Source organism: Aricia agestis, chromosome 3, assembly GCF_905147365.1.
Source record: "Aricia agestis chromosome 3, ilAriAges1.1, whole genome shotgun sequence".
Classification (NCBI taxonomy): domain Eukaryota; kingdom Metazoa; phylum Arthropoda; class Insecta; order Lepidoptera; family Lycaenidae; genus Aricia; species Aricia agestis.
This window is the reverse complement of record NC_056408.1, coordinates 15,920,385-15,946,784: the sequence shown is the minus strand read 5'-3', so window position 1 is coordinate 15,946,784 and position 26,400 is coordinate 15,920,385. Positions and strand designations below refer to the sequence as shown.

The 26,400-nt window shown below is 37.6% G+C and overlaps 2 protein-coding genes across 3 annotated transcripts; both read right to left on the bottom strand.

Moving 5' to 3' along the window:
• Positions 1-1,853: 1,853 nt before the first annotated feature.
• Positions 1,854-19,573, bottom strand: LOC121740322 (splicing factor 1). 2 transcript variants are annotated; one of them, XM_042132989.1, is made up of 18 exons: positions 19,253-19,573; positions 19,049-19,147; positions 18,808-18,940; positions 18,050-18,070; positions 17,949-17,966; positions 16,992-17,199; positions 15,909-16,055; positions 14,884-14,959; positions 14,278-14,430; positions 13,832-13,938; positions 7,394-7,560; positions 5,816-5,974; positions 4,756-4,875; positions 4,128-4,287; positions 3,696-3,776; positions 3,329-3,402; positions 2,755-2,803; positions 1,854-2,543 (listed from the first exon to the last, which is right to left on the bottom strand). In XM_042132989.1, the coding sequence occupies exons 1-18, from the start codon at positions 19,444-19,446 to the stop codon at positions 2,425-2,427; spliced, it is 2,085 nt and encodes a 694-aa protein (XP_041988923.1). In that variant the 5' UTR covers positions 19,447-19,573; the 3' UTR covers positions 1,854-2,424. The 2 variants fall into 2 exon arrangements, with proteins under 2 accessions (XP_041988923.1, XP_041988925.1); XM_042132991.1 differs by lacking the exons at positions 17,949-17,966; positions 18,050-18,070.
• A 1,856-nt stretch (positions 19,574-21,429) lies between these two features.
• On the bottom strand, positions 21,430-23,378 carry LOC121725782 (histone H2A.V). The gene is made up of 5 exons (XM_042112898.1): positions 23,255-23,378; positions 23,034-23,111; positions 22,745-22,858; positions 22,158-22,355; positions 21,430-21,972 (listed from the first exon to the last, which is right to left on the bottom strand). The coding sequence occupies exons 1-4, from the start codon at positions 23,255-23,257 to the stop codon at positions 22,161-22,163; spliced, it is 390 nt and encodes a 129-aa protein (XP_041968832.1). The 5' UTR covers positions 23,258-23,378; the 3' UTR covers positions 21,430-21,972; positions 22,158-22,160.
• Positions 23,379-26,400: the final 3,022 nt, after the last annotated feature.

Below are 26,400 nucleotides of genomic sequence, written 5' to 3'. Positions count from 1 at the left end.
AATGTCTGTAGACGGTTATTTTGATAGTCCTCCTTACTGGCAAAGATATTTAAGCAGCATACAACTCGAGACTTGTTGTCTCCGTCTGTCACATGTCTTTTCCAATATGTTAGACAAACAAGCAAAGACAAGCTCTTTCTCTATTATATACTGTATAGTTATTTGCTGTGTAAATGTTTTTTTTAGTAAGGGGATGATTATATTCTCTATAATTTAACTTTATATAGACCAGAGGATGACATGTTGCTTACAGAGCATTTGATTGATCTTATTTATGTTTAAGTTTTCCTTGCTTAATAATAATTTATTAGTATTTATATGCATTTCTTAAGGTGTATTATACATTATAATTTAGAACTATTCATCTTAAATAACTACAAAAAGAAAGATAATATCGGACATGCTTTGGTTTAACTTTATTTATATAGAATATAATGAATCATAAAAAGATAAGACCTGTATGATTTCTACTAGTCAAACAATTTGAAACTTGACTGGATTTAGTATTTAATAATAGAAATCAATATTTAATACTTTATAACCTACTCTTATTTTCATTTAATTTTTAGTTACATTGTATTTTGCATATTTTACATAATATTTTTCTTCTAACGGAGAATCCTGTATACTTTCTCTAGTGTGAGGCAATCTTTACTTATTTAAAAGTTATTTATTTAATTTCATTTATTAACGGCTCCAGTGTCTACGCACCAATGTCACTGATACATAGAGCACTTTACCTTCACATTACATAACACATGTACTGCTGGCTTCTATACAAAAGCCTGGGACACACCCAGGCCTAAAAAGAATATAAAATGTATCTCATCTCACAAGTGTGCAATTATGCTTGCTTTTTTTGGTTTGCATTGATTGACTGACAATTATTTGTAATAAATTTTGTAATTATATATGAAATACACGATTTGGTAAGCACATTTTTTTTTTCTTCTTACAATATACTACTCTCGTCAACGCAAGGTATAGGGTCTACAAGGATCTGATGGCAAATTTGGATGGCAGAATTTAAAAAAATATCCTTAATCATTGGATAATTTTTATATTTGCATGTTTCACACACATAATCAGCTGCTATAAGGAAAAAGATGAAAATGTTTTATTCCAATTACTTGCTAGAGTCAATTTATTTTCTCACTTTTTGCCATCAGATTCTGGTTATCTAGATACTCCCAACCTATAATCATAACCTGGTATTTATTGTATGCCACGAATTGAAAAAAAAACTGATCACTATTGATGTCTGAAATAGGAATTATTATTATAGTAAGTAAAACAATAGAAATAAAACACAGAATAAACTATCAACTTTTATTTCAGTGAATTTTCAAGAAAATCAATATAATTTGTCTAGTTAGTATCTATAAGTAAATTCTAATAAAGACTGTTCGTAATTACAATTTGTAATCTAATGAAACAATTACACCATCACAATAGAACACAAAATATATTCTGTCAAAAATTTCATATCCATATGAGTATGGAAATATGTTATGTTTGTTAAATTGATAATATTATTTACTTGCACTTTTAAAATTCATTGTCAGTTAAAGTTAATTAAAATTTATGTTATTATTAACGTACAGGTAATTACAATTTCACAGCTAACTGGCAGTCAACAGTATTTCTGATATTGGACAGTTCATCCATGATTGAGAAAATTTAAAAACATTATCTTGCTTTACTTACATAATATTTATGACTTGTTTTATTGTTGCAATCACTGTTCTGAGGTTGCAATAATAACTAAAAATGCATGCTATGATATTTTTTAAGTTTTTTAACAAAATTTAATGTAAAAATGTACAATTTTGGTGTTATATAAGGATTTTTTTTTCACTTACTTTTAGCTACCCTCTAATATTTTCGTTTTGTGCTATCATCTGATAGTCTACTACGGCTAAATGTAATGGAAAATGTGTCAAAAAGTGAAGCTACATATTATTGTGTGTATACTTTAATGTATACATCCCCAGAAGTGAATCATTAATCATAATAATTATAATAGATAATGATTTGGTCCTTATATTGTCCTATATTATTGCTTGTTGGTGTACTAGCCAGTCCGTTATTACTACGTCTTTTCTTACTTCCAGCTCTACGATTCTGTTTTAAATAATAATAATATTTAAAACAGAACTGTAGAGCTGGAAGTACCTGATCATATTATGCTCAGGTAGAGACTTGAACCCAAAAAGGAAGTGGTTTTTTCGCGTTTAAAATATAGTGACTTTGTATGGTTGGATGCATAGCGCGAATTTTCTTGACTGTGTAAAACTGGTCTTAAGATTGACTTTTAGACTGGCTGTCGGTTGTAAAAATTGTCGATGTGTTGTTTGTGTTGTATGTAAATTGTCGTCTGCGAGCGGTATATTGCCTTTAGAGTGAATGTCACAAGTATTGTTGCTATGCGGAGGAGACGGGCGGCGGCGGCGGCGGCGGGGCGAGGAAGGGCGGCGGCGCGGCCCAGGGCGGGGCGAACGCCGCGCGCCACCCGCCAGCACCCCCGCCCATACCCATCATACCTGTTGTACACAAGATAATTAGATAAGTTCCTACTTGCTTGCGACTGTAGTATAGCAATCATCATTGGTATTGTTCCGATCATTGATGATTACCACGACACTATGAAAGTAAAGGCAGTATAGAAACAACTTTACTTACAAAAGCTTAAGCACAGTATAATATTACAATTTAATCGTGCTGCTATATTTATTATTACATTTTAAGACATACCTGGGGGAGGCGGCGGCATGTGCGGACCGGGGCCCATGGAGCCGTCACCCTAAAAACAAACATTATATAAGTTATCCATCCATACACAACGAAGACAACTTTAACAATATTTTTCTTGAGGGACTTCCGTTTGAGGCGTTAAATTACATCGATTTATATTACGAAAAACCTCTTATAATAAAATGCGTTTTCTGTTTATTATAAAAAGTTTAATCATTATCTTAATGAAAATGACATCATGTCGCGGTGTGACGTCGTGGTTTGTCCTTGTCAATCAAGCGGCTTTTCCAACGTGTCAGAAAAGGATAAAATATTTTAGGGCGTTTGCGGTGTTGAGCGTGTGCCTAGCGCGGCTGCCCGTCGCGAGCGCCCGCGCCGTGCGCTCGCCACAGTAATCGGCGCTCGCCACAGCGACGGCTGACCAGCTCAACGCAGCGCTGCTCTATGGGATGACATGAAACAAGCACGCCTCGCGGGTGGCCGCGCCGGGCGCACGCTTAACGCAGCAAACGCCCTAGTTATGCTGTATCCATTGTATAAATATGTTTTTATTGCGACGGTTTGTTTTTATTACCTGCATGGGCGGCGGCGGAGGGAAGGGTGGCGCGGCGCCGGGCGGCGGCGGCTGTGCGCCCACCGAGGCACCGCCTGTAATAATAGTAGTGTCTCAGTATAATAAATAATTACAAGTTTACAAAGCTGTATTTCCAATGAAGAACGGACACCAACAATTTGGATGTTGTAAGTTCTTATATTATGTTCCAATCCAACTCACAAGGCCAGTCAAATCAGTCCATACAAATTTTGAGATCTAAATATGACGTTTGTACCTCGCCTTGTGTTTGGATCATATAAGCATGGACCTGAGGCTATTTCAGTTATGTGAATTGAAATTTAGTCCTTATTGTTCATTTTCAAATGTAGCCATGACATATTTTTACCGAGCCAGGGCGCAGGCGGGTGCGGCGGATGCGGGGGGTGCGGCATGTGCGGGGGGAACGGCGGCATAGACGCTCCCACACCTAAAGACGAAACATTATATTTTATACAATTACAAATACTTGGGAAGGAACGTTTAATGTAAATAAAATATTATCTGTATTTGTCATTATAAATCGGAAGCATAGGCTAAGCCAGACATCCGTTATAGTCCTACTGATAAAACATAATGCAAACGGACAAATATTTTGTATGGAAATAATCTGTCTAAAGTCTGTCACGTCTCAAGTGAACACTCTCATACTGTAAAGGTGAAACCGCACTCTGCGGCAGCGGCGCAACGCGACATCTGTACTACGGAAGGTGAAGTATTGCATAGCTCTGTCTCAGTTTAGTGTTGCCAAGTAATCGATTTCTATTACTGTGACACGTACCTGGTGGCGCACAGATGGCGCGCGCGGGTTGGTGGGCGGCGAACAGGTTGTGGGCGGGGCGTCGCTGCGCCGGCCCTCCTCCCCCGCCGCCTCCGCCCGCCGGGGGTGCCGCTTCGCCCAGCTCCGCCATTAGCGACATGTACTCCTCATCGATCTTCGCCTGGGGAATTACACAAAATATGATCGCAGCTGTACACACTCGACAAGACACCCCGAGACGCTCTCGAGAGGCGCTCTCTTCCTCGTCTCGTTGACTCTCGCGGGCAAAACCAGAGCGAGCATGGACGGTCGAGGATGTCGTCGAGTGTATACAGCCGTCATAAAGGATATCGTAAGTTTAAGGCCTTGTCATACTGGCGGTTTTCGGGCGGAGCGGTTACGCGGAGAATTTACGTTTTGTATGCAACACAGGCGATAAACAAGAGTGTCAGGTATTTCATCTTGGAGATTCCATGACAGAAATTAAAGTTTTTATTTAAAATAAACTTAAGAAAATCCCGGTCATCGAACAGGGAGAAATATGTTTTGTTTTATGTCTTTCAAACAACTTTATCAATATATTATGCAATGTATATGTATTATGTGTTTTTAAGTTATTACTAGTAATTTGTAAGGGAAATAACATTACCTTGTCCGGATTGAGCGGGGCGTGTCCAGGGCGGCGGGCGCGGCAGTCGCGGGCGATATGTCCGGCGCCGCCGCACGACGAACACACGATACTGCTCGTCACGTTCGGCTTGTCCGGACACTGACGACAATATGCTTATTAAGTACAGCTAAACATGTAACAGTGAAAATGCACTGTACGGGTTAACGCCCGTACAGCGCGTGTTGCCTTATTACCTAGATGTAACTTAGGTAATAATGCAACTCTGCACCTTTATATTATAATTTATAACCAGAGATCGGAATTGGGTGTGTGAAAATACCTAAAGTTTGCAGCGGGACATAATATGGAGCTGTTACAACCACTTAAGTTAAACTGTTTTGGATTTTACCGGTTCAGTTTTGTATTTTTTTTTAACATGTTCCTTACCTTTGAAACACCGAACTATAAACATTTACAAGCTGCTTATACAGTTCTAAATTAATTTTTTAGTCTCAATTTTTCTTTGTCGGCCAAACACAGAATTTTACATGTCTGCAAAATGCTAATGTGGTTTTAATCTTTTTTTGACCAAAACCGGTTTAACTTAAGTGGTTGTAACAGCTCCATATTATGTCCCGCTGCAAACTTTAGGTATTTTCACACACCCAATTCCGATCTCTGTTTATAACTGTCGACTATATTAATTTATCAAGCCCCATACGGTCACTGGTTATATTGTGTCTCGTTTTTCCACGATCGAAGGGTTAAAAGTTAGTTCACGACGCGACATCTCACCGAGCGCGTGACTCGATCTCATATTATCCCATTTTAGTAATAGTCTGATCTGTGCAATGCAGGAATATTCTTTGATCTCTAGTTTATCTATCCCAACCCCAAACATGCACATTGCACAGTTTAGTGTCCTAGCACGACTTCAATCGAGAGTCTCGAGATTTTTTGGAATCGGACAGTCTCTACGACTCAATTCTTCGAGTTCAGCTATACTCTTCTCAGTGCCATTGAGTGATTTTGAGTTGAGTAGGTATTTGGTATGTCAAGTTAAGCATTGTTGTTGTGTGGTAACTGGTAATGTACTCACAAGCCACGTCTTGTGGTCGACGGCGGAGCAGTTGGCGCAGCGCGGACCGTCGCTCTCTCGCAGGGTGCCGTTGAGCTGCGCCAACTCTCGCAGCTGCATGCGCCGCAGGTCGTTCTGACCCTCCGGCACCTCCACACCTTGGCGGATCACCTCCTTTATCTGACCGACAGAAATAGATTAAATGCAATACATAAAAACTTTGTTTCATTCAAGTTATAAATTATAATTTTCGAATGAACCCCAACGCCTCATTAACGTAGCCCTATTTCCGAAGAACTCAAAAGAGTAATGATTTTAACAAAAGTGATAATTGAACTATACATTCAAAATCGAGTAGCAATTCTCTCTTTCTCTCTATCTCTCTCTCTCTCTCACAAACACACACACATTAAACTTATGATTATCACTTTGTGTGTTTAACCGATTCAGTGCGGATGACACGGGAGCCGTGTCATACGCCACTCATTTGAAAAACGATTGTATCTCCCTCAAATTACACTTTAGAAGGTTCTACTCTGAACAAAATCATCTTAATTTTCCATGTAGAACAAGCCTATAGGCTTTCCCCTCTGAATATTCTGTGAATTGAAAAAAGTAGGTGCTGTCTCCTTTTTTAGCCCACCGTACATTATCCAAAATTTCTGTTCACTAAAATTCGGACGCCCGCCGGAACGTACTCTGTTCATACATTTTGTTGTGGACCCCGCATACCATCAGAATTCTAACGTGTCAAAATGTATGAGCGTCTGACTTTTTCTGATAATAAATTTGGATAATGTGCGGCCGGGCTTTTTAATAGTAAACTTTTAAGAAAATAAAGAAGTAATATTGGGAGTCTTCATGGTTCCATCACTTTTGTGAACATGGTACCAACTCGGAACCGGATTAATCGGAACAAATACCCTATACAACAAAAGAAAAATTTTGAAAATCCGTTCACAAACGGCGGAGTAATCGTTGAACACACATAAAAAAATATCCACAGCCAAACGTATAACCTCCTCTTTTTTGGAAGTCGGATAAAAAATATTAACTACGAAATTTATTTTGGAAACCCAGATCTATTTAATATAGGTAGGTACTCATTTTTCTAACTTTGAAACCTACAAAAGGTTTGCAACATCTGAATAAAAAAATCGCTTACCTGCCATTTTCAGGGTTACACTTAGTAAAACTACTCGAAATCAACTTAAAACAACGTAGCCTTCCGTTAACAACAATAGTTTGGGTTCAATTAAATAAATTAAGTTAATACAAGCGTAAAAACCAAAAAAAAACAAAGCTTTTTGAACGTGGCGGATGACACGGTAGCCGTGTCATCTACTCCTAAGGCGTATGACACGGCTCACGTGTCACGGGAAAATTGTATGCCGCCACGACTGAAAGTCTTCAAAAAGGTGCGCCGCATTGAATCGGTTAATATATTTATTCATTAAAAACAGTACATAATATTATGTAGATTTACAATTTATATCTCGCAAAATTATTGTTTGACGGCGAGGTACACACAGGTGTGTGTGTGTGTTAACAGCTTTATCCAATACCAATAGATCAAAATAAAACAGTAGTTAACAGTACCTTCTCAACAGCCTTCTTGACGCAGTCGGCGCTGGTGGCGGTGATGTAGGCGTGCAGCGGCTCGTCCTCGCCGGGCAGCGGCTGGCCGTCCTTGCGCCCTACCTTGCCCTCCTTCACCGAACCCTTGCCGCGGATTATTATCTTCGCACCCGTCTCCTTCTCCATCGCTGTAGACAATATCGCAGTTATTATTTATCGTGCCGTGCACGGTAACCTAATTTTTTTCCGCAACAAAAACTATCTTAAGGGGGAGACCTAGGACAGAAAAAAATCGGTTTTCACCCGCGCACTCGCCCAACGCATTCAAAATGTCACTGCGGCTATTTTGTGTAATTATTCTCGTAATCACTCTTTGTACGAACGTAGTATAACTAAATATATCAGATAAAATTTTTAGAAGTTCGAGTCACATTTTCTATCTGTACTTTGAGAATCAAATTAATACTTTTTGCCATAAACACTAGTAATACTTTATGATATGTTTATTTATCGAAAGAGGCTCTGACACTACTGGATCGAATTTGCTGTAGTTGTTACAAAAATATTATAACTTTATTTAATATAATCTACTAGCCACGTCTTCGTCCACGTCCGCATTTGGTTTTTTTTTTTTTTTTAAAGATGGCAGGCCGCTGTAGCCCTGACGTCACTGCGACCCATGAGGATCTATTGTGACTCCTTCGCACTAGAGTATCATCCCCAACCCAATACTGCTCATAAATTGAACGATATGGTTGGGGTTGGTGCCACGAATTTCCTCTGTGGACGAGTATTCGTGGCTACCAAGGTGCCTATTCCTGCTCTGTAGTAGAGCAGGGCAGTCGAGGAGAAGGTGAATAGGTGTTTCATCCTCCTCCTCCAGAATCTGCAAGTCGTTATGCTACAAATACCCATTCTGTTTAGGTGTTTGTTGAGCTTGCAGTGCCCAGTTAGGCTTCTGGTAAGGATTCTTAATTGGTTCCTACCCAAGGTGAGCACTAATTCTGATTGTTTCTTGTTGAAGTCAGGAATTAGTGCCTTGGAGTGTTCAAGGTCAGGGGTCTCAGCCCATTGCTTCCTGCATAGTCTGTGACCCCATTCCTTGAGCACTTGCTTTGTGGTACTGGGAGTTATACCACAGACTGGTTCTGGACTATATATGAGACTCTCGGCCCCAAGCCTAGCCAGTTCGTCAGCGGTTTCATTGCCGGGGACGTTGCTGTGGCCCGGAACCCATACTAGGCGGATGTTGTTGTTCCTTCCTAGCATGTTTAACGTCTCAACGCATTCCAGAACTAATTTGGACGAGACTTCTGCGGCAGTCAGTGCTTTAAGTGCAGCTTGACTATCGGAGAAGATAAAAACGTTTTTATTAACTAGGGCCATCTCTAGGTTTTCTAGTGAACAACCGAGGATAGCGAAGACTTAAGCCTGAAACACGGTCGCAAACTCCCCCAAACAGGCGTATTTGCCTTTTGGTGGCCTGCCCTCGTAGAATCCGGCTTCCGCACGGTTGTCTTTCCTTGATCCATCCGTGAACCAAACTATGTCGCTAGGCTGGACATCGATTGGGATTTTTCTTTCCCAGTCCTCCCTGGAAGGTATAAAAACCTGGTACTACTTTGAAAAGCTATACACCTTGATCATGGCATCTGATGGCATGGCCATGATAGGTGATTCACTGAGACTGTTCCAGCTGTCGAAATGGGGTGGAGACCCAATTCGTCCTACCCGCCGTCCTGGCCCTGAGAGCCACCTTTTTGGCCTTCCTCTGAACAAGCAGAGGAAGCGGAGTTAAGTTGATCAGGGCCTCGAGGGAAGCGGTGGGTGTTGACGAGAGTGCACCCGTGATTATTAGACATGCCAGTCTCTGTACGCTGTTTAGTCTTTTATTACAGTTTACTTGTTCAGCCTTTTTATGCCACACTGCGCAGCCATATGTGGTAATCGGTCTCACTACGGCTGTATATAGCCATAGCATTGCCTTCGGCCGAATACCCCATTTAGAGCTGACAAGCTTCCAACAGGAACCCAGAGCACATCTAGCCTTTTTCGTAATATACTCGATGTGCTTATTCCAAGTGAGTCCTTTGTCTAGGATTACTCCTAGATATTTGACATCACCCGCAAACTTAATAGTTTTCCCGAAGAGTGTTGGGGGTCTTAGTCCCTCCAACTTCCTCTTTTTGGTGAAAGGTATCAAGACCGTCTTATCAGCGTTTACTGTTAGCTTGACCCTTTGGCACCAATCCTCGACGACTCTTAGTGCTGACTGCATCAACCCAGCGACCACCGATGCGCATTTTCCCACCACCATAATCGCCAGGTCATCAGCGTACCCTTGAGCGTAGTAACCTGATGAGGTTCAGTTCCCTTAGTTGCTCTGAATATTTTCAGTAGCATAGGAAGGATAATGTCCTTGTCCTGCTGTAGGAGGGCCGGAAATATATTATCCTCGCCGCCGGTCTTGTAAGGCTTGAAACTGTCAATTGCCCAAGTGACTCCGAATTTGGTTAGTTTTTGTGTGTATTTGCGTAAAATATATTAACATTTGTCAGATTAAAATATACTAAATTCTCATGTCACAATGTTTGTAAGCGAACTGCTTCAATGAAATTTTGCATACATACATTCGTTAGGCTTGAGGATAATTTTTTATCTGCTTTTTGGTATAATATATTATTGATACTAGAAATAATTTATGTGGCAAACTGACGTTTGCCGTATCATCTAGTCAAATGTGTAAAATTCTCGGGTCACAGTGTTTGTGCGCGAACTCATCCAAAACGGTTCAACCGATAATAATGCTATGTACATTCGTTAGGCCTGACAATAGGTTTTTATTTACTTTTTATATAGATACTATAAAAAATAATAATTGGCAAAACAATATTTTCCGGGTCAGCTTGTTTCCTCCTTTTAGCTCCCCTCGATTTCTCATGAATCGCACCATCAGATCACCAATTTTGTTAACATATGTTACGAAATTCGGACTACATCTTATACAATAACAAAAGAATTTTGGAAATCCGACAACTAACGGCGGAGTTAAGTCTTAGTAATAGGGTCCCGTTTTTACCCTTTGTGTACGGAACCCCCAAAAGAACATTTTTCAAACAAAACGGCAATATCATAGGTATAAAAGACCTTATAATATATTATGTAGTAAGTATATTATGTACTCTTCTAAATCCTTACATAAATGTACCGTCAACTTTGTTCATACCCTTATTATTATTTATTATCAAGCGAATGGTCGAAGTAGTGAATTTTGCATATAATATTATAATGTTATCACTGTTTGACAATTTAATCTTATCATTTCAAGACCGTAGCCAATGATATTCTACTTATACAGATCTGTTACGTTACTATATATAATATATATTACGATACTGTTACTATTTTCCGGCTTAAATCTCTTCCGAACAATTTTCAAATTCAAAATTGCAAACATTGACAAATTTGACAGATAACTGAAACAAAAGATGGGCGATTCCACTAGAGACGACCCTCGACACGAATTTTTAAATTACAGCATTTGTTACATTTTTTTATTGAATTATATATAGAAAGATGTATATTTACTAGCAAAAGAACTTTTATCAGTAAAAATTTAAATTTGAATGATTTATAACATTCTGAAGTGAGATCATCTAACGGCGCGAGAAAAACTGCTTATGCCACACATGATTATTTTTACGACAAATCACTAGCTCGAAGTTGAATTTCACTACATAATATTGACTGTATAACATAAGTTTATATTTCTGCGCAAAAAAATCAACAATTTTAAATTAGTTTTCAAACATTATTGAAACAAAAGTTGCAATTGTTGCACCCGCGATAAAAAAGGTACAAAAGTTTAGTTTTCTCGCTAAAATGAATTGTTAATAATTTGAAACTTTGTAAAAGTAAGAAGAATTGAGAGGGAAATAGGAATTAATCATTGGAATAAACTATTTTATGGTTTTTAATGAAAAAACAGTACCTTAAAAGTGGTTGCACCCGCGATCGAAGCAGTACAATTGCAAAAGCAACAATTTATTTTTAAACTATTCTAGTAATTTTCGACATATTTAATATTATTAAGGTAAACAATAACGTTAAAATATATTTGTTATCAATAGTTTTCATGTAATTACAAGATTTATAAAAATTTCAATAGAGTCACATCGTGTTTTATATTTTTAGATATATTTCATGTATTACATAAGAGATGTTTCAAAATGATGATTAATCTTCTTTTATTTTTAAACATTTCATAAGACATGCTACAAATGACATAAAAATCATATATATTTAATATTTTTCTTTGAAAAAATATTTTTACATAATTCTACCATATTCTTTTAAATTATAGATACAAATTTTGAATTCAATGTTTGCTGCAGTTTGGTTTTATAGCAATACATCGAAAAACGTTTGCCTAAGTTACATTATTAATTTTTTTTTAGTGATTTAGACAATTTATTTTCTCAGATCGATAAATGACTGATAATTAAAAAATAACAAAATTTTAAGTAGTATTATTACAACTTACTAATAATATTATGTATTGCATATCAAAAATGTAGAAATTAGTCACAGTTTTGTGAGTAAATTCAATTTCTTTAGACTTGTTGCACCCGTGATATTCTGTTTTTAATTCCTAGTGAATTGTTAATAATTCCTAGTACTAATAACTTAAATTAATTGTATCTAGTTAAATCATTTCTTTGTCTTATACACTTTTGGAATATGGGTTAATAAATAACTAAAAGTTTCACAATTAACAGTATTCTCAAATGAACTCGTCCGAGTTCTTAATGGAGGGCCGATTTGGTTGCACCCGCGATACTACTTAAAACATATTTTGTGTCTTTTCTTAGATTTAATTATAGTTTTCATTTACATATCATAATTTAACTAGTTAAAATGTTCAAAAGATAATTTATTAATAGATATGTTCTATTTTGTCAGTAGGACGCTTTAAGTGCGTCAAAAGGTTGCACCCGCGATAATGGAATCGCCCAGATATGAAAAACCATTTACATAAAAGAGACAATTCTATTTTTAAACGTCGAATCGTATCGCTGTCCCTTTCTTCGCCTAAGCTATGACGAAAATTCGATTTTTTCCAGATTGTTTGAAAAAATTATTGAAAATGTAAATAATCGAGGTATTTATTGCAATCAAGACATGTGGTAAGAGATTCCATGTGGTTTGTTTACTTTTGAGTCATAATAGGTACATTTTCGAAACACGCACGACGTCATTTTCAATTTATTAAGGTAACGCGGCACGTTCGTGACTGCGCTCGATGCAGACTAAACCACAGACGGCCAAATTGGGCCGTATTTGAATCTTCACAACGCGCGCGGTAGTAACATATCTGCTTTGAGTATTTCATCATTGACCGTAGCGTTGTTCCGAAGAAATTTATTCGATATTTCCATAGTATCGAGTACGACATTCATTGAAACCAAATCGATTTTCAAATCGCTGTCATAACTCATACACTAGTTTTTGTCAAAACGATATCGATTTGAAGCCGATTTATTTTTTCAATCTCTATTGCCGCGGCCGCTGATTCGTCTATCGTCACGAAGCTTCGTGCTATGAGACGATACCATTGGACGATACACGCAGATCGTCCAATGGTATCATCTCAAGCACGAAGCACTACGCATGTGCGGCGGCAACAATTGGGTTTGACAAATTATTTGTCATGATAATATTATCATATTCGTATAAATAAACATATTTTATATTAAATTAAAAAGCCTTCTACAATTGTTCATCGGCTCCCGTTTTCTCCTGTAATGGTTGCTTTTAGTGTGTTTATTTAATTTTTGTTTGTTTCCCATGGTTTCGATTAAATATTTCTCAATCCGGAGTAAAGGAAAAAGAAGTACATCCTCTTCTCAGGCGCGCGCGAACGCGACTGTTGGCGACTGAGGGGCGAGACAAATTTAGCGGTGAAGCTCCAATGTTGTTTTTCTTAAATATCTTCAAAAATATAAGAATATTCAAAATCCGCTACGTCGAACCCTCGGTGATAGAATTTTATTAGATGTGTAAAAATATTAACTCAGTTTAATGCATAGTTTTGGTAATATATGAAAAAAATCGTCAAAGTTAAATGCATTTTTGTGATTTTTTTCTATCGAGAAAATTTTACGATATCGTGTTTTCGCTCAGATTGAATTCTCGGAAATATAATGTAGTATCTGTGTTTAGAAAATTAAACAATTCGGGGCTTATTATCAAGTACAAAAATGATTTATAAAATCGACAATTTTGGATTAGTCGCCTTCTCAATATTCTGTCGTTTCCCGTCTCAAAGTATGTCCAAACCTAATTTCACCTAAATCTGTTCAGTCTTTTAAGCGTGAAGAAACAAGACGGTCAGACACTGTTGCCTTTATAATATGGATTACTATATTGTATAAATTGCCTGCAACTTTCTTTACGCACCTTTTAATGTGTTTCCACGGGGGCCGATCAGCAGACCCACGAAGTTGATGTCGGGGTGCTCCTCCTGAGGTATCATCACCTTGTCGTGCACTCGGATTATCGGAGGCCTGGAAATATTTTACTTTGTTAAGAATGTGCTTTAGTGTAAAACATTTATTATATTAGAAAGCATCTATGTATAATCCATAGTTACTTATTAAAACATTTGCCAATTCAAAACCATAAAGCTCAATTCTCTGAAGAGTTTAGTTACCTACGTCAACTATTGACTAAAGCATCATGTAGAAATTCGAATTTGTTTACACGGGTTAACCATATAAAATATTTCTGTCCCCAAGTGACAAGTCACAAAACGTTTTATTAAATATCGAAATCTGTATAAAAATAATAACCATCTCGTCTAATAGTTTGTGGCATAACAGCCATGGGTCAAAAAACCATCTCACTTGTAGTCCGGCGGTGGTTTGAACTCGGGGTTGATCTGCTGCATGCGCTGCACCAGGCGGTGTCGCTCCTCCTCCAGCTTGCGGCGCGTGCGGTACTCGCGCGTGTTCAGCCGCTTGCCGTCCGTCGAGTAGATCGGCTCCGGAGACGGGGACCTGCACATAGATAGAGTAAGTCACCGTCCTCGCACCCCGCACCGGGGCGGCCGGGGCGGGTCGAACACTCCGACCGCCGCGTTCGATACCACTAACGAACACTGCGGTCGCGTGCGTAAGCTAGAAAGTAAGTGATTAACCGAGCTCTATCTAACCTAGCGCCCTGAGAAAAAACAAAATCATCATTCATTAGTTCGTTTCAACCTGAAATTTGAATCGGTATTAGGGCTGAAAATAAGGTCATCGATTAACCCGACGAACTGAAAAGGTACTGATTAATGTGTCCTACTGCAGGCAGCGAGCCGCCGGCGTCGCGATACCCGGTGTATCGTTTATTATATTTAGAACCATCTACATATCGGTGATGGCCTGCAAACAGAAAAAAGATTATCGCGTTTGGCGCCGTGGGCGGGTGTAATATAAGCGGGCGATACTCAGGGTGAATCGGGGTACCTCTCTTCCACGTTGGCGGGGATGCCCAGGTCGCCGGAGCGTAGCTTGCGGCTCACCTCCTCTATCTGCAGCTGCACTGCAAGGCAAGGGTTAGCGCCGGAGTCCGGCACACCACCATTAGACCACACATTTGCTACGCTAAGTCACATGGGGACGATGACGATTACATTATATTTTTATAAATCTTGAGTAAAAAATTAAATAGAAAGAACATCCAAAATCAAAAATATAGTCTCGATTTGTATGCTTTAAATTGATACATAACAGCATGTTTTGTCAAGAACTATGTAACATTATCATTTCATAAGTATTTTCAAATGAATTAAATTGATTTAAAGTTCTTCCTGTAGCTGAAACATTAACTATCAGTCATCATCCAAGTTAAACAAAATATATTTTATGTAAATATGATTTCTATAATAAAAGACACAAAATATAACTGTCAACCTAAAATTAGCATTATTAATTAGATGAAATAAAAATTAAAATAGCATATTGGATTAGCAACCTTAAAATATTTGATTAATTAGTAAATAATAAATATCATTATTAAGAACCTAGAAACATCAATAAACTGTTAAGATAATAATTAATTTCGTAGTCAATTTGTATCATTCACTCACACTGAACAAGAGGTTACATTGCAATTAAATCTTATTATTTATTGTATTTTTCAATTCATTCAAAAATTTCGGCCATTATGGGAGACTTGTTAAATGTGAGCATACACCTTTAAATACTTACAATCCATTTAAGTTTATAATAGACAATATCAATGTAAACAAAATTTTCCTTTCAAACATATCAAACACAAAATTACGATCAGATTCAAATATTACTATGATACAATACAACCATCTGTTATTATGACTTCAACCTTCATCGAAAAAGACAAATTACTGTCGCGGAAAACAATTCCAAACAGTCGTATTTTAACATCATTTGAATCTGATATTGCAGTAAATTTTGTTTACACTTGTCTTATGACAAGACTGTTGTAAGCAGACATAATATGTGGGACTCACGTAGATATTGCTCCTCCTGCTCCTTGGTGAGGGAGGAAGGCAGGACAGTGGGCAGGCCGGGGATGAAGGTCTTGTCGTGCTCCGAGCCCATCCACCGCGTGCGGCGCCGGCGCGCGCGACGCTCCGCCGCCGTCTCGCCCGGCGGACCTAAACATAGTAAATTTAAATATAGGAACTACAATGTTGGCAAAATTAAAATAGATATTTTTAAAACTAGATGTCCGAAATTCCTGATAAATTGAGTACAGTAACTTAAAATCACTACATAGTATAAAACAAAATCGCTTTTTTCCGCTATGTCCCTTCTTCCCTTTAATCTTTTAAACTACGCAACGGATTCTGATGCGGTTTTCTTTAGGGGGATTTTAGATTATCATATATATTGGATCCGAGATCATTGAGTCAATGATATTGGATAATGTAATATAGACATATGATTCATTTCTTTCTTGATCATAGATTTTTGACATTTGCTGAGAGATTGGATCCAATACGGTCATAGAAATAGGTGTTGCCAGTTATTAAATATAAAAAAGAGTTTTTAATTTCTTGTTCGTTAATATGTTTCAAATAATGTAATGTAATTATTTTTCTAATTATATACTTGGATAATCTTGCTGAAATAACAAAAAACAAGCCATATTAAAAATGACGAAGTCTTTTGACAAATCAAATTCTCTGAGATCTAGTAGCCCTGATGTCAATACCTGTCAGCGTTAACACTCTCCATTGGCTATTGAAACCACATATGACGTAAAATAGGATTAATGAAATATGATAATGTAATACGCAGATATGATCAAATGATCATATATATTGGATCCTATTTAAGATCATAGAAATGATCATATATAAATGATAATGTCATATATAAAGAAAAAGGTTTATAAGTATAATAAAATTCATTAAATAGTGGAGAAATACTGTTGTTTTTGGAGTTTCTAATATAATGTCGTTAATAATTACATTTTTTTCAGCTTACTATAATACAATGAAAAAAAACTATACTAGATCATAGATTAGATACCTAATTCAAGAGTATTTTATTCTAGCATCATTTTAGCAGTAGCCAAAACAACTCACCCTGTCCATCATCCTTATCGTCATCAGGGTGATGATCGTGCTGCTCCTCATGATCGTTGTGGTCGTGGTGTCGGTACCGCGACTGCAGCTGCTCCAGCTTCTGCTGCACGGAGGTGGGCGGCGGGATTGCCGTCGCTGCAGACAGCGCTGCAGCTGCTGCCGCGGCCGGCTGCACCGGCGCCGTCGCGCGCCGCTGAGCGACGAATGTCTGGTACATATTTGAATTTTTAGTATAGGAAATTTTAGTTTAAATGAACGGTACACTGAAGTTGATGTTCGACTTCTCAAGACTAATGTCTTGTTGTAAAAGTTTTATGTATTCAACTTTTAATATAAACAAGGCATACAAGTAGCATGTTACAAAAGTTACTAATGATTAATATAGAGTGAATACCTATGGGAACATGGGTATGTTCCCTTCCACTATGTGACCTATTTTTGACCTTCTCCTTGCTTGCACTGACAAGAAACCCTTGTAACATTTTATAAAAGCTTTGTATTTTTTGTACAGTGTTATTATTGTACAGCATGAGCTTTCTTCGAACTAAAAACGGCCTGACAAACAGGCACTGTTTGTCAGGTAGTTTATTCAGTTTGGTGAAGTTGTCAACATTTTAATATTATACGTGCGTCAGCTCCAACTGTGAAGAAGCACCCAACATTGCGCGCCAGATTCGAAGAAGATAGTCAAAAACGTGACGTTTCTCTCGGCGAAATCGAGTATGTGGCAAAAATCTAATCTCCCTCCCCTCTCTTGTGACCTAGCATATTATTTTAAGACCCCCCCTAAATAGGTCACGTAGTATGGGTATGTTCCCTAACCTGTAAAAATACCACCATGATACCTCCTTTGTAATATTATGTCATTGTTGATAATAAAAAGAAAATAGGTATATTTCTCATACTTTTGCTTCTGTTCAAATTCCTGTCACAACTTAAGTAAAAAATGTATCTTACCATAAGATTGACATATTTCTAGAAATAAAAAAAATCAGTCTTAGTATTTTCTATTGTTTGGTATTTTCTAAATTAATCTTCGTTTTCTTACGAGTATTTACCTGTCTTTCGTTTGCATTATGCTGAAAGATAACAATCTTTATTTTCTACAGTGTAGAGTTTACACTATGTCATAAACAAATGGGTAATAAATACTACTGACTTCTACACATGAAATTTGGTTTAAATTTAATCAAATTATAATAAGAGAACAAAAAGAGGTAACATTTTTAACTTAATTCAATAAAATTCAAAAAGTAAAAATAACCATAAAAAATTGAAGATGCGAGTGGATGAACACAATAGTCTATAGCTTTGTCCACACTGTGCCTTTTTCTGTTTGTCAAGGGCATGCATTATAACGCAGTCAACAGCGAATGTGAGGCATGCCCTCTGACCGATTCCAAAACTTCAAAAATAACAATATTGGTGTTGCGTTCCTTCACGCATTCAATTATTGAATGCGCCAATATGGAAGTTAATGACAAAAATTGAAGATGAAAGTGCACAGTGTGGACATAGCTAATAACTAACATTTTGTAACATACATACCTATTACCTACTCATTTTTTCCCATAAAATTTGAACAAACCTTGTAACTTATCTACTTCATCACCTGGCTAATATTATATCTGGCAACACATAAAATGAACAGTTTTTAAATTTAAAATCATTTTTTTGGCACTAAATCTTCCATTTATATGAAAAAACAGATAATTTCTTACTTTTAGTTATTGTGTTTATTCACTCACATCCTCAATTATTTTTGGGTAAATGAATAATTGTAAAATATTCTGAGTAAGGTGATTAGTAGGCATACCTGTGCAACAGCAGCAGCAGCAAGAATAGCAGCTTGGGTAGCCGGGTTTATGGTAGTCGTGGTTGTCACCTGGCGAGCCATGGCTTTGGTAGTGGTCCCCACCATTTGGTCAAGTAGGGCTATTGTACCATCCCTGAAAAGAGAAGCCAGAGATAAACTTGCAATTTTTTCCTAACATTTTTTATTGCCATAGCACAAATACAGTGAAAAGAAAAACAGTTTAATATCAACATTACTGTACCTGTCTTTTGACTTTCGTCCCCTGCCTCTGCTACTACTGCGAGAACGACTGCGCCTCTTTTCTTTATGGCGACTCGGACTGCGCTCCCTCTCCTTATCTCTGTAAACAAAAACATATTTAGGCTAGTAGATACACTAACAGATGATGGATGGATGGAGTGAAGTTCTAGGTACTGCAATGCACCGTATACATAAAGATGCGTACCTTTTTGAACGGTGCCTATCACGATCACGGTCTCTGTCACGATGACGATCACGGTCACGGTCGCGATCACGCGTGCGACCATGATCACGTTCCCTATCCTTATCCCGGTCCCGATCACGACCCTTGTCACGTTCCTTATGGCGTTCTCGGTCGCGCGATCTAGACCTACTCCTATCTCTGTGGCGAGAGCTCATGGTATTTGAAGGCACTCGAGCTCTAAATTAAGAAATGTAATTATTTAAACAAATATTTGTATTTTTGTAATGATCCTCGAAATCCAAAACTTACAGCACGCAACAAACAAAATGGTGACGAGCAACCATTTTGACAAAAAAATGACAATGACAATTGACTTCTTTTTTTTTTACTTACCTTTAAACTTACCAAGGGCAGAGACAAAATATTTCTTATTTGTAAACATCAATGGCAGTATAGTGTAAAGGGTGCATTACTCGGTTTGGACTACTCCGTAGTCCGTACTCCGTACTCGGAATTTGATTAGGATGGGATATATTCGAGCCCTTTGTAATTAAATTGAGACAACACTTGTATTCAAAAATAAAAAATTTCGAAACTTTGCATAAGCTTCTATTGTATGTAATTACATGAGTCATGACGTCTTTCTTTGATTCCTTGTTAAGGGCCCCCGAGACGATCAAACGGTTTGATTGAAACCTTACGTCATACGTGTTTGATGCAACCGTTTGATGTGGAGTTGAAAGTAAAAAATATTTAAATCGGACTTATAGTTCCGGAGATATATGAACAAAACATAAAAACATACATACACTTTTGAAATTTTGCGCATTTGTTCAGATGCTGATATAGACTAACATAAACGAAAACTGGGCACTTTTGGAAATATTACATACATATGCGTCAATTTGATAACCTCCTCTTTTTTAGTCGGTTAAAAATAATGTACTCCAAAGAATGGTACAAAGTTTGTTCAAACGCATCGGAAGTTCGGAACACGATCAAACGGCGCGTTAAACACAACAAAAAAACTAGTTTTGCAAACGATCAAAATGGTTTGAGTCAAACCAAAATTTACGTGTTTGAGTCAAACCGTTTGACCGTCTCGGGGGCCCTTAAAAGCTACTCAATGCGACAGTACCATTGATAAAATTGATAAGCGAAAATATATTATTAAGATTACTGCATGTTTGATAAAAAGTAACTGAGGAGTTCTTTACTTATAATTATTCCACTTTTAAATCGCTAATTTTGAAGAACGTTATTTCTTACCCTAAAAATTTCTGGTCGTGGGCTATGGAATGTCGCCCATATAAAAAAAGGTCGAGTACCACTGGACTAGCCGAACCAGCCTGTTGATATAATATCATCGTGAGTCGTGACTATAGGCTTGTTTAGCTTTGTACGCGTATTATAGTAAACTAATTAGGTATATTACTTATAGCGTGCAGTATGGGAGATCGCAGACGACACACTTTTTGACATGCCGACTTTATGGGCGCTGCAGACTCGTTCACACAAGAAGAGTGTAGTCTGCGATCTCCCTAAGGGCGCGATCAGACGTGCGCGTGTTCTGCTATAGCGTATGGGAAAACACGCGCGCAGCACTCGCTGAACCGCGCGCGTTTTCCCATACGTTATAGTACAACTCGTGCACGTCTGATCACGCCCTAAGGCGTGTTTAATACACAGTGGTATAATCTTATATCTTTAAACGAGCAATTCTTGTATATATATATATGTATCCTCAGGTCAAATAGCTAGTATTATTAAACACGCCTTATACTAGCAAGGATGGGCTTCTGCTGGGAAGATTCTGTACATCAAATTGTATGGGTCAATTTATGCTAGCGCAGAGTCGAAGCGCATCGAAGCGAATTATTAAAAGTCAATATGAAAAATTCAACCTGAACTCCAAAGTGTTAAAGCACTTTCTTACTTCTGAGAATTTAAGAATTTGCTTGAATGCGCCTGACCACGGAGCTCATACAAAGCTCCGTGCGCCTGACCAATGCTGATTAGCCTCGCAAAAGTAATGTTACACGCGTTACGCTTTAGAGTTAAGGTTGAATTTTCTGTGTTCAGTTTTTGGAAATTCGCTTCGCTTCTACTCTGCGCTATTATAAATTGACCCTTAGCCTAAAATTCGAGACATAATATATGACTTGGTAGGAATTCAAAATGATTGATAATAAAAAATCTTTTAGAATAAACAAACTTCAGTGCTTGCTTTATATATTTTAAAGATCAAAATACATTTCTTACAACTTGTAACAGTTCAATCATACTAAAATACAATTTAGAACATAATATGCCATTGCTTATTACAATTGTCACTTAAAAAATACAAATGCTGCAAATAATATTATGAATGATAGCTTAGAGCTAAAAAAAAGTTACAATGTATCAAAATTATAAATCTGCAAGTATCATGGAGTAACATTCACAAACAGACACCGGCGGAATATAATTTTAACTAAACACAATCCAGTTAATTAACTTTTCCCATCATATTTTATACCAAAAAAGCCTTAATTCTAATACAATCATATTTATTCTCCTTAAAGCTAACATATTACTAGTACTTATAGCTACAAGTATAAGTCCGGATCAGTTCTATGAAGTCACACCACTGTCCACATCACTGCCTATATAGAAAACTATGTTTACCGATTGGCTAATGAATATTTTAGATGACCATTAGATCAAAGTCAAATGCAGTGAAAAATGTTGCTTGTTACCCGCTGAAACAAAATAATAGTCTTATTTAAAATATAATTTCTTTAATAAATACATATTTTATTTAATGTTAAGTGTACTTAGATGTTTCTTTACGTTTAAAATTTCTAGTAGAGTAGCATTAGTCTAAAAGCTGTAAACAACTACTACTAAATAAGTAAAAAGTTAACTAATTAGGTAAAGTTTTTACCTTTTAAACTGGAGCTCCTGGGCCACCCTTTTTGCCAATAAGTGACTTGTGGATGTGAGGAATAACACCACCACCAGCAATGGTAGCTTTGATCAGACTGTCCAGTTCTTCGTCTCCTCTGATTGCCAATTGCAAATGCCGTGGTGTAATACGCTTTACTTTAAGATCTTTGGATGCATTTCCCGCTAACTCCAACACCTAAAATATTACAAAAATAATGTAAACAATGAAGGAACGTGAAGGAACTGACAATTGACAAACACTTTCCCGCCCTTTAGAGTAAACAAACAATTTGCTGTGCATAGTGAAGTTCAAGACGTAAACATAGTTCTGCTATACAAACAAAACAACAATTTATATCGTATGAAGGAAATTATAATTGAAAAAATGATCAGAAGTGCAAAAGCATTTCCCGCCAAAAATAACACTTTCAATTTTTACTTCCTCTATATTAAAATTAAAAGAAAATATATGGAAAATAACTTCTTGAACCGCATTTCATAATTAAATGTGCAAATTCAGTTGAAATCTTAGTTTAATTACGCTAGAAATCTAGAATGCCGCCATATTGACAAGGCGTCGCTTACCTCCGCAGTCAAATATTCGAGAATAGCTGCAGAATAAACTGCTGCTGTAGCACCTACACGCCCATGACTTGTGGTTCTATTTTTGAGATGTCTGTGTATTCTTCCAACGGGAAACTGAAAATACGTGTCATTTTTATTTTCCTATCATTGATTTTCCTACGGCACTGGCGGCCGCCATACTAGAGGTCATGCGTATTATTAAATTTTGTGAAATAGTGTAAAATTCAAAATTATAGGTTTTTATGTTCTTCTAAAATCACCAAATATTTTATAATACGATTCTACATACCTGTAATCCAGCTCTTGCCGATCTTGAGACTGCTTTTGCCTTAGCTTTTCCAGAGTCTTTACCCGCTTTACCTCCAGCCTAAAATTCATCAAAAACCCTGTTAATTTTTATGTTACGGAGCTGAAACTTCGCCAGGACGTGTATTACACGATTATCTTTCAAAATACACAAAATTTTTTACACAACACTCATTATTTTTCACGAAATCTTGCAAAACTCACCATTTTGAAACGTGTTACACACTATCACCACTACAGAGAACAACCAACACAGGAAAGGCGCCAAGCCAAAACGCGCAACAAAGATGGCAGCGGCGCGCCGCTCGCTAGCTGTTGTGGTTGGCCAATAGTGCTTCACCGGATATGGCGTAATAACATTTTTGCTCTCTTTCTATCTCAATGTTCTTGTCTCTTTCTCACAGGCGTGGCGTTGCTGGCGGGAAAAATGGCGCGTAGGTACTTTGAGACACTAGCGACGCCCAAGCTATGTCGTAATTTTTAGGAACTATTTAAATGCACGGACGTAAAAATACTTTTTTTACGTCCGTGTTTAAATGTAGGTTTGGTGCATGAAGCTAATACAGAATTTGTTTTAGCTTCGTGGTTTGGTGATTATTGGTCGTAGGCACAAACTATATAGAATGCTAACGCATGTCGTAGGGTGAAAGGTCCACGAAAGAACGAACAAAATACAAAACTCAATCAAAGACAAAACTTAAATTATGAAACTTACAATAATTATTAAGTACTAGATGTCCCGCGCGGCTTCGCCCGCGTAAATTAGGAATTTTACAGAAACCGTACATTTTCCCATAAAATATATTTCCCCCGTTTTTCCCACATTTTCCTGAGTTTCTTCGGTCGTATTAGTCTTAGCGTGATATTATAATATAGCCTATAGTCTTACTCGATAAATGATCTAACACTGAGATAAGTTTTTAAATCGGACCTGAGATTGACGCGTTCAAGCAAACATACTCTTCAGGTTTATAAATCCCCACACTAGGCATAGCCTGTCCTGTGGGGCCAGTAGAAACATTCTCGTAAAATTTTATAACTTTTACACTTAAGATAATTACATAATATATTAAAACATTTACAACGAAAGATTAGAGGTAAGATTATATTTATGTATAGTAGTATTCCTTGGTAGGTTGTATTTCTTGATACCATCAAGATTCTATCAAGTTGATAGAATAGAAAATATTAGGTACGTAAGTATAGATTTTTTTTATTATCGCTTGACAAACTCGAGTCACGATCTAAAACACTATGAAATTGTATAATATGGTGATGATGATGATGATGAATGTAATTTGCATAGTACCTAGCATATGCTTTCTGTTCTTAAAACAACGCTGATACTCCCAAACTTGTATCTATAAAGAATCAGGAGTTCCCTCAGCACCTTCCGAACCACGGTATACCAGGTATATCTCGGTGCAAGTGGTGGTATATCTTACTTGTTGGTAGCATATGCTTAGAATACTTCTCACGAAACCGAAATCACCACATGTTTCCCTATAAGTTTTGAGGAGTGCCCTCGATTACTTATGGATCCTTCATCAGATCACCACTTTTGTGAATATAATCGGTTAACAAACGGCGGAGTAATCGTTGAATATAAGAAAACGAACATAACACCTCCCCCATTTTGCAAGTCAGTAAAAATTGTAGCCTATGTGCATAGCTGGGCATTAACTCGTTAATCCGTTAATCGTTAATTAACGAAGTTAACATTTTGATTAACGGATTAACTTTTAAGTTAACATTCAAAAATATTAACGGACTCGTTAACTTCCGTTAATATGCAGAAGTCCGTTAATCGTTAATCCAATGCCTACTATATACCGCACGGCACCGCGGCGGCGCGACACGAAAACAGGTTTAGACCTGTTAGTATGAAACGACAAGTGCCGGGCGGGCGGGCAGCGCAGCGCCGCGGCACGGCAGCAGCGAAACAAAAACAATACTAGATACATTTTCAGGCGCATGCGAGTGAGAAGAGATTTGTTTCGTTTTATCATTTTATTACTCTGCGCCGCGCCGCGCCGGTGCTTATAGAGAGAGTGATTTGTTTATGGTTATTATATAAATCATTTGCATGTTGATAAAGAAGAGTGCAGTATGATTTAGTTAGGTAGAATACAATAATTATAGAAGTATTTTGTTTTGTCCCTTACATGTTAACTTCCAAAACCTTAAACCAACAGGTTTTGTATTTTTTTTTTAATGAAATAAGGGGGCAAACGAGCAAACGGGTCACCTGATGGAAAGCAACTTCCGTCGCCCATGGACACTCGCAGCATCAGAAGACCTGCAGGTGCGTTGCCGGCCTTTTAAGAGGGAATAGGGTAATAGGGGAGGGTAGGGATGGGAAGGGAATGTATGTATACTAACCGAATGATATAAGTTACAACAAGGCCATATTACACATATTAACGATTAACGTTAACTTGCGTTAATTCGTCCGGAATGTAACGCTTTAACGTTTAACGAAGCTAACATTTTTTTTAACGGATTAACGATTAACGAAGTTAACTATTTGATTAACGGTGCCCAGCTATGCCTATGTGTTATTCTGATGTATAAGCTATATTATTGTAAAGTTTCATTAAAATCCGTTCAGTAGTTTTTGCGTGAAAGAGTAACAAACATCCATACATCCACACATCCATACATCCATACATCCAAACAAACTTTCGCCTTTATAATATTAGTAGGATAGTAGGAAGAAGGATTAGTAGGAAGTAGGAAGTATACTTATTTATTTGTTCGATAAAAACTATAAATGAACTAAAAATACCTAATATGTAATAGTAAAGCTTAACATTACGAGTTAGTACAGTCAAAAATATATATTTTAGGGTTCCGTACGCAAAGGGTTTTTTTAATGAATTAAAGGGGCAAACACGGAATATATAACACTTTAACATTAGTGTTATATATTCCGTGGGGGCAAACGAGCAAACGGGTCACCTGATGGAAAGCAACTTCCGTCGACCATGGACACTCGCAGCAACAGAAGAGCTGCAAGTGCGTTGCCGGCCTTTTAAGAGGGAATAGGGTAATAGGGGAGGGTAAGGAAGGGAAGGGAATAGTGTCAGGTAGGGAAGGGAATAGGGTAGGGAATTGGGCCTCCCGTAAACTCACTCACTCGGCGAAACACAGCGCAAGCGCTGTTTCACGCCGGTTTTCTGTGAGAACGTGGTATCTCTCCTCGAGCCGGCCTACTCGTGCCGAAGCATGGCTCTCCCACGTATAAAGGGTAAAAAGCGGGACCCTATTACTTAAACTTTGTTGTCTGTCTGTGTGTCTGTTTGTTTGTCTGTCTGTCTGTCTGTCTCCAGGCTGTAACTCAAGAACGG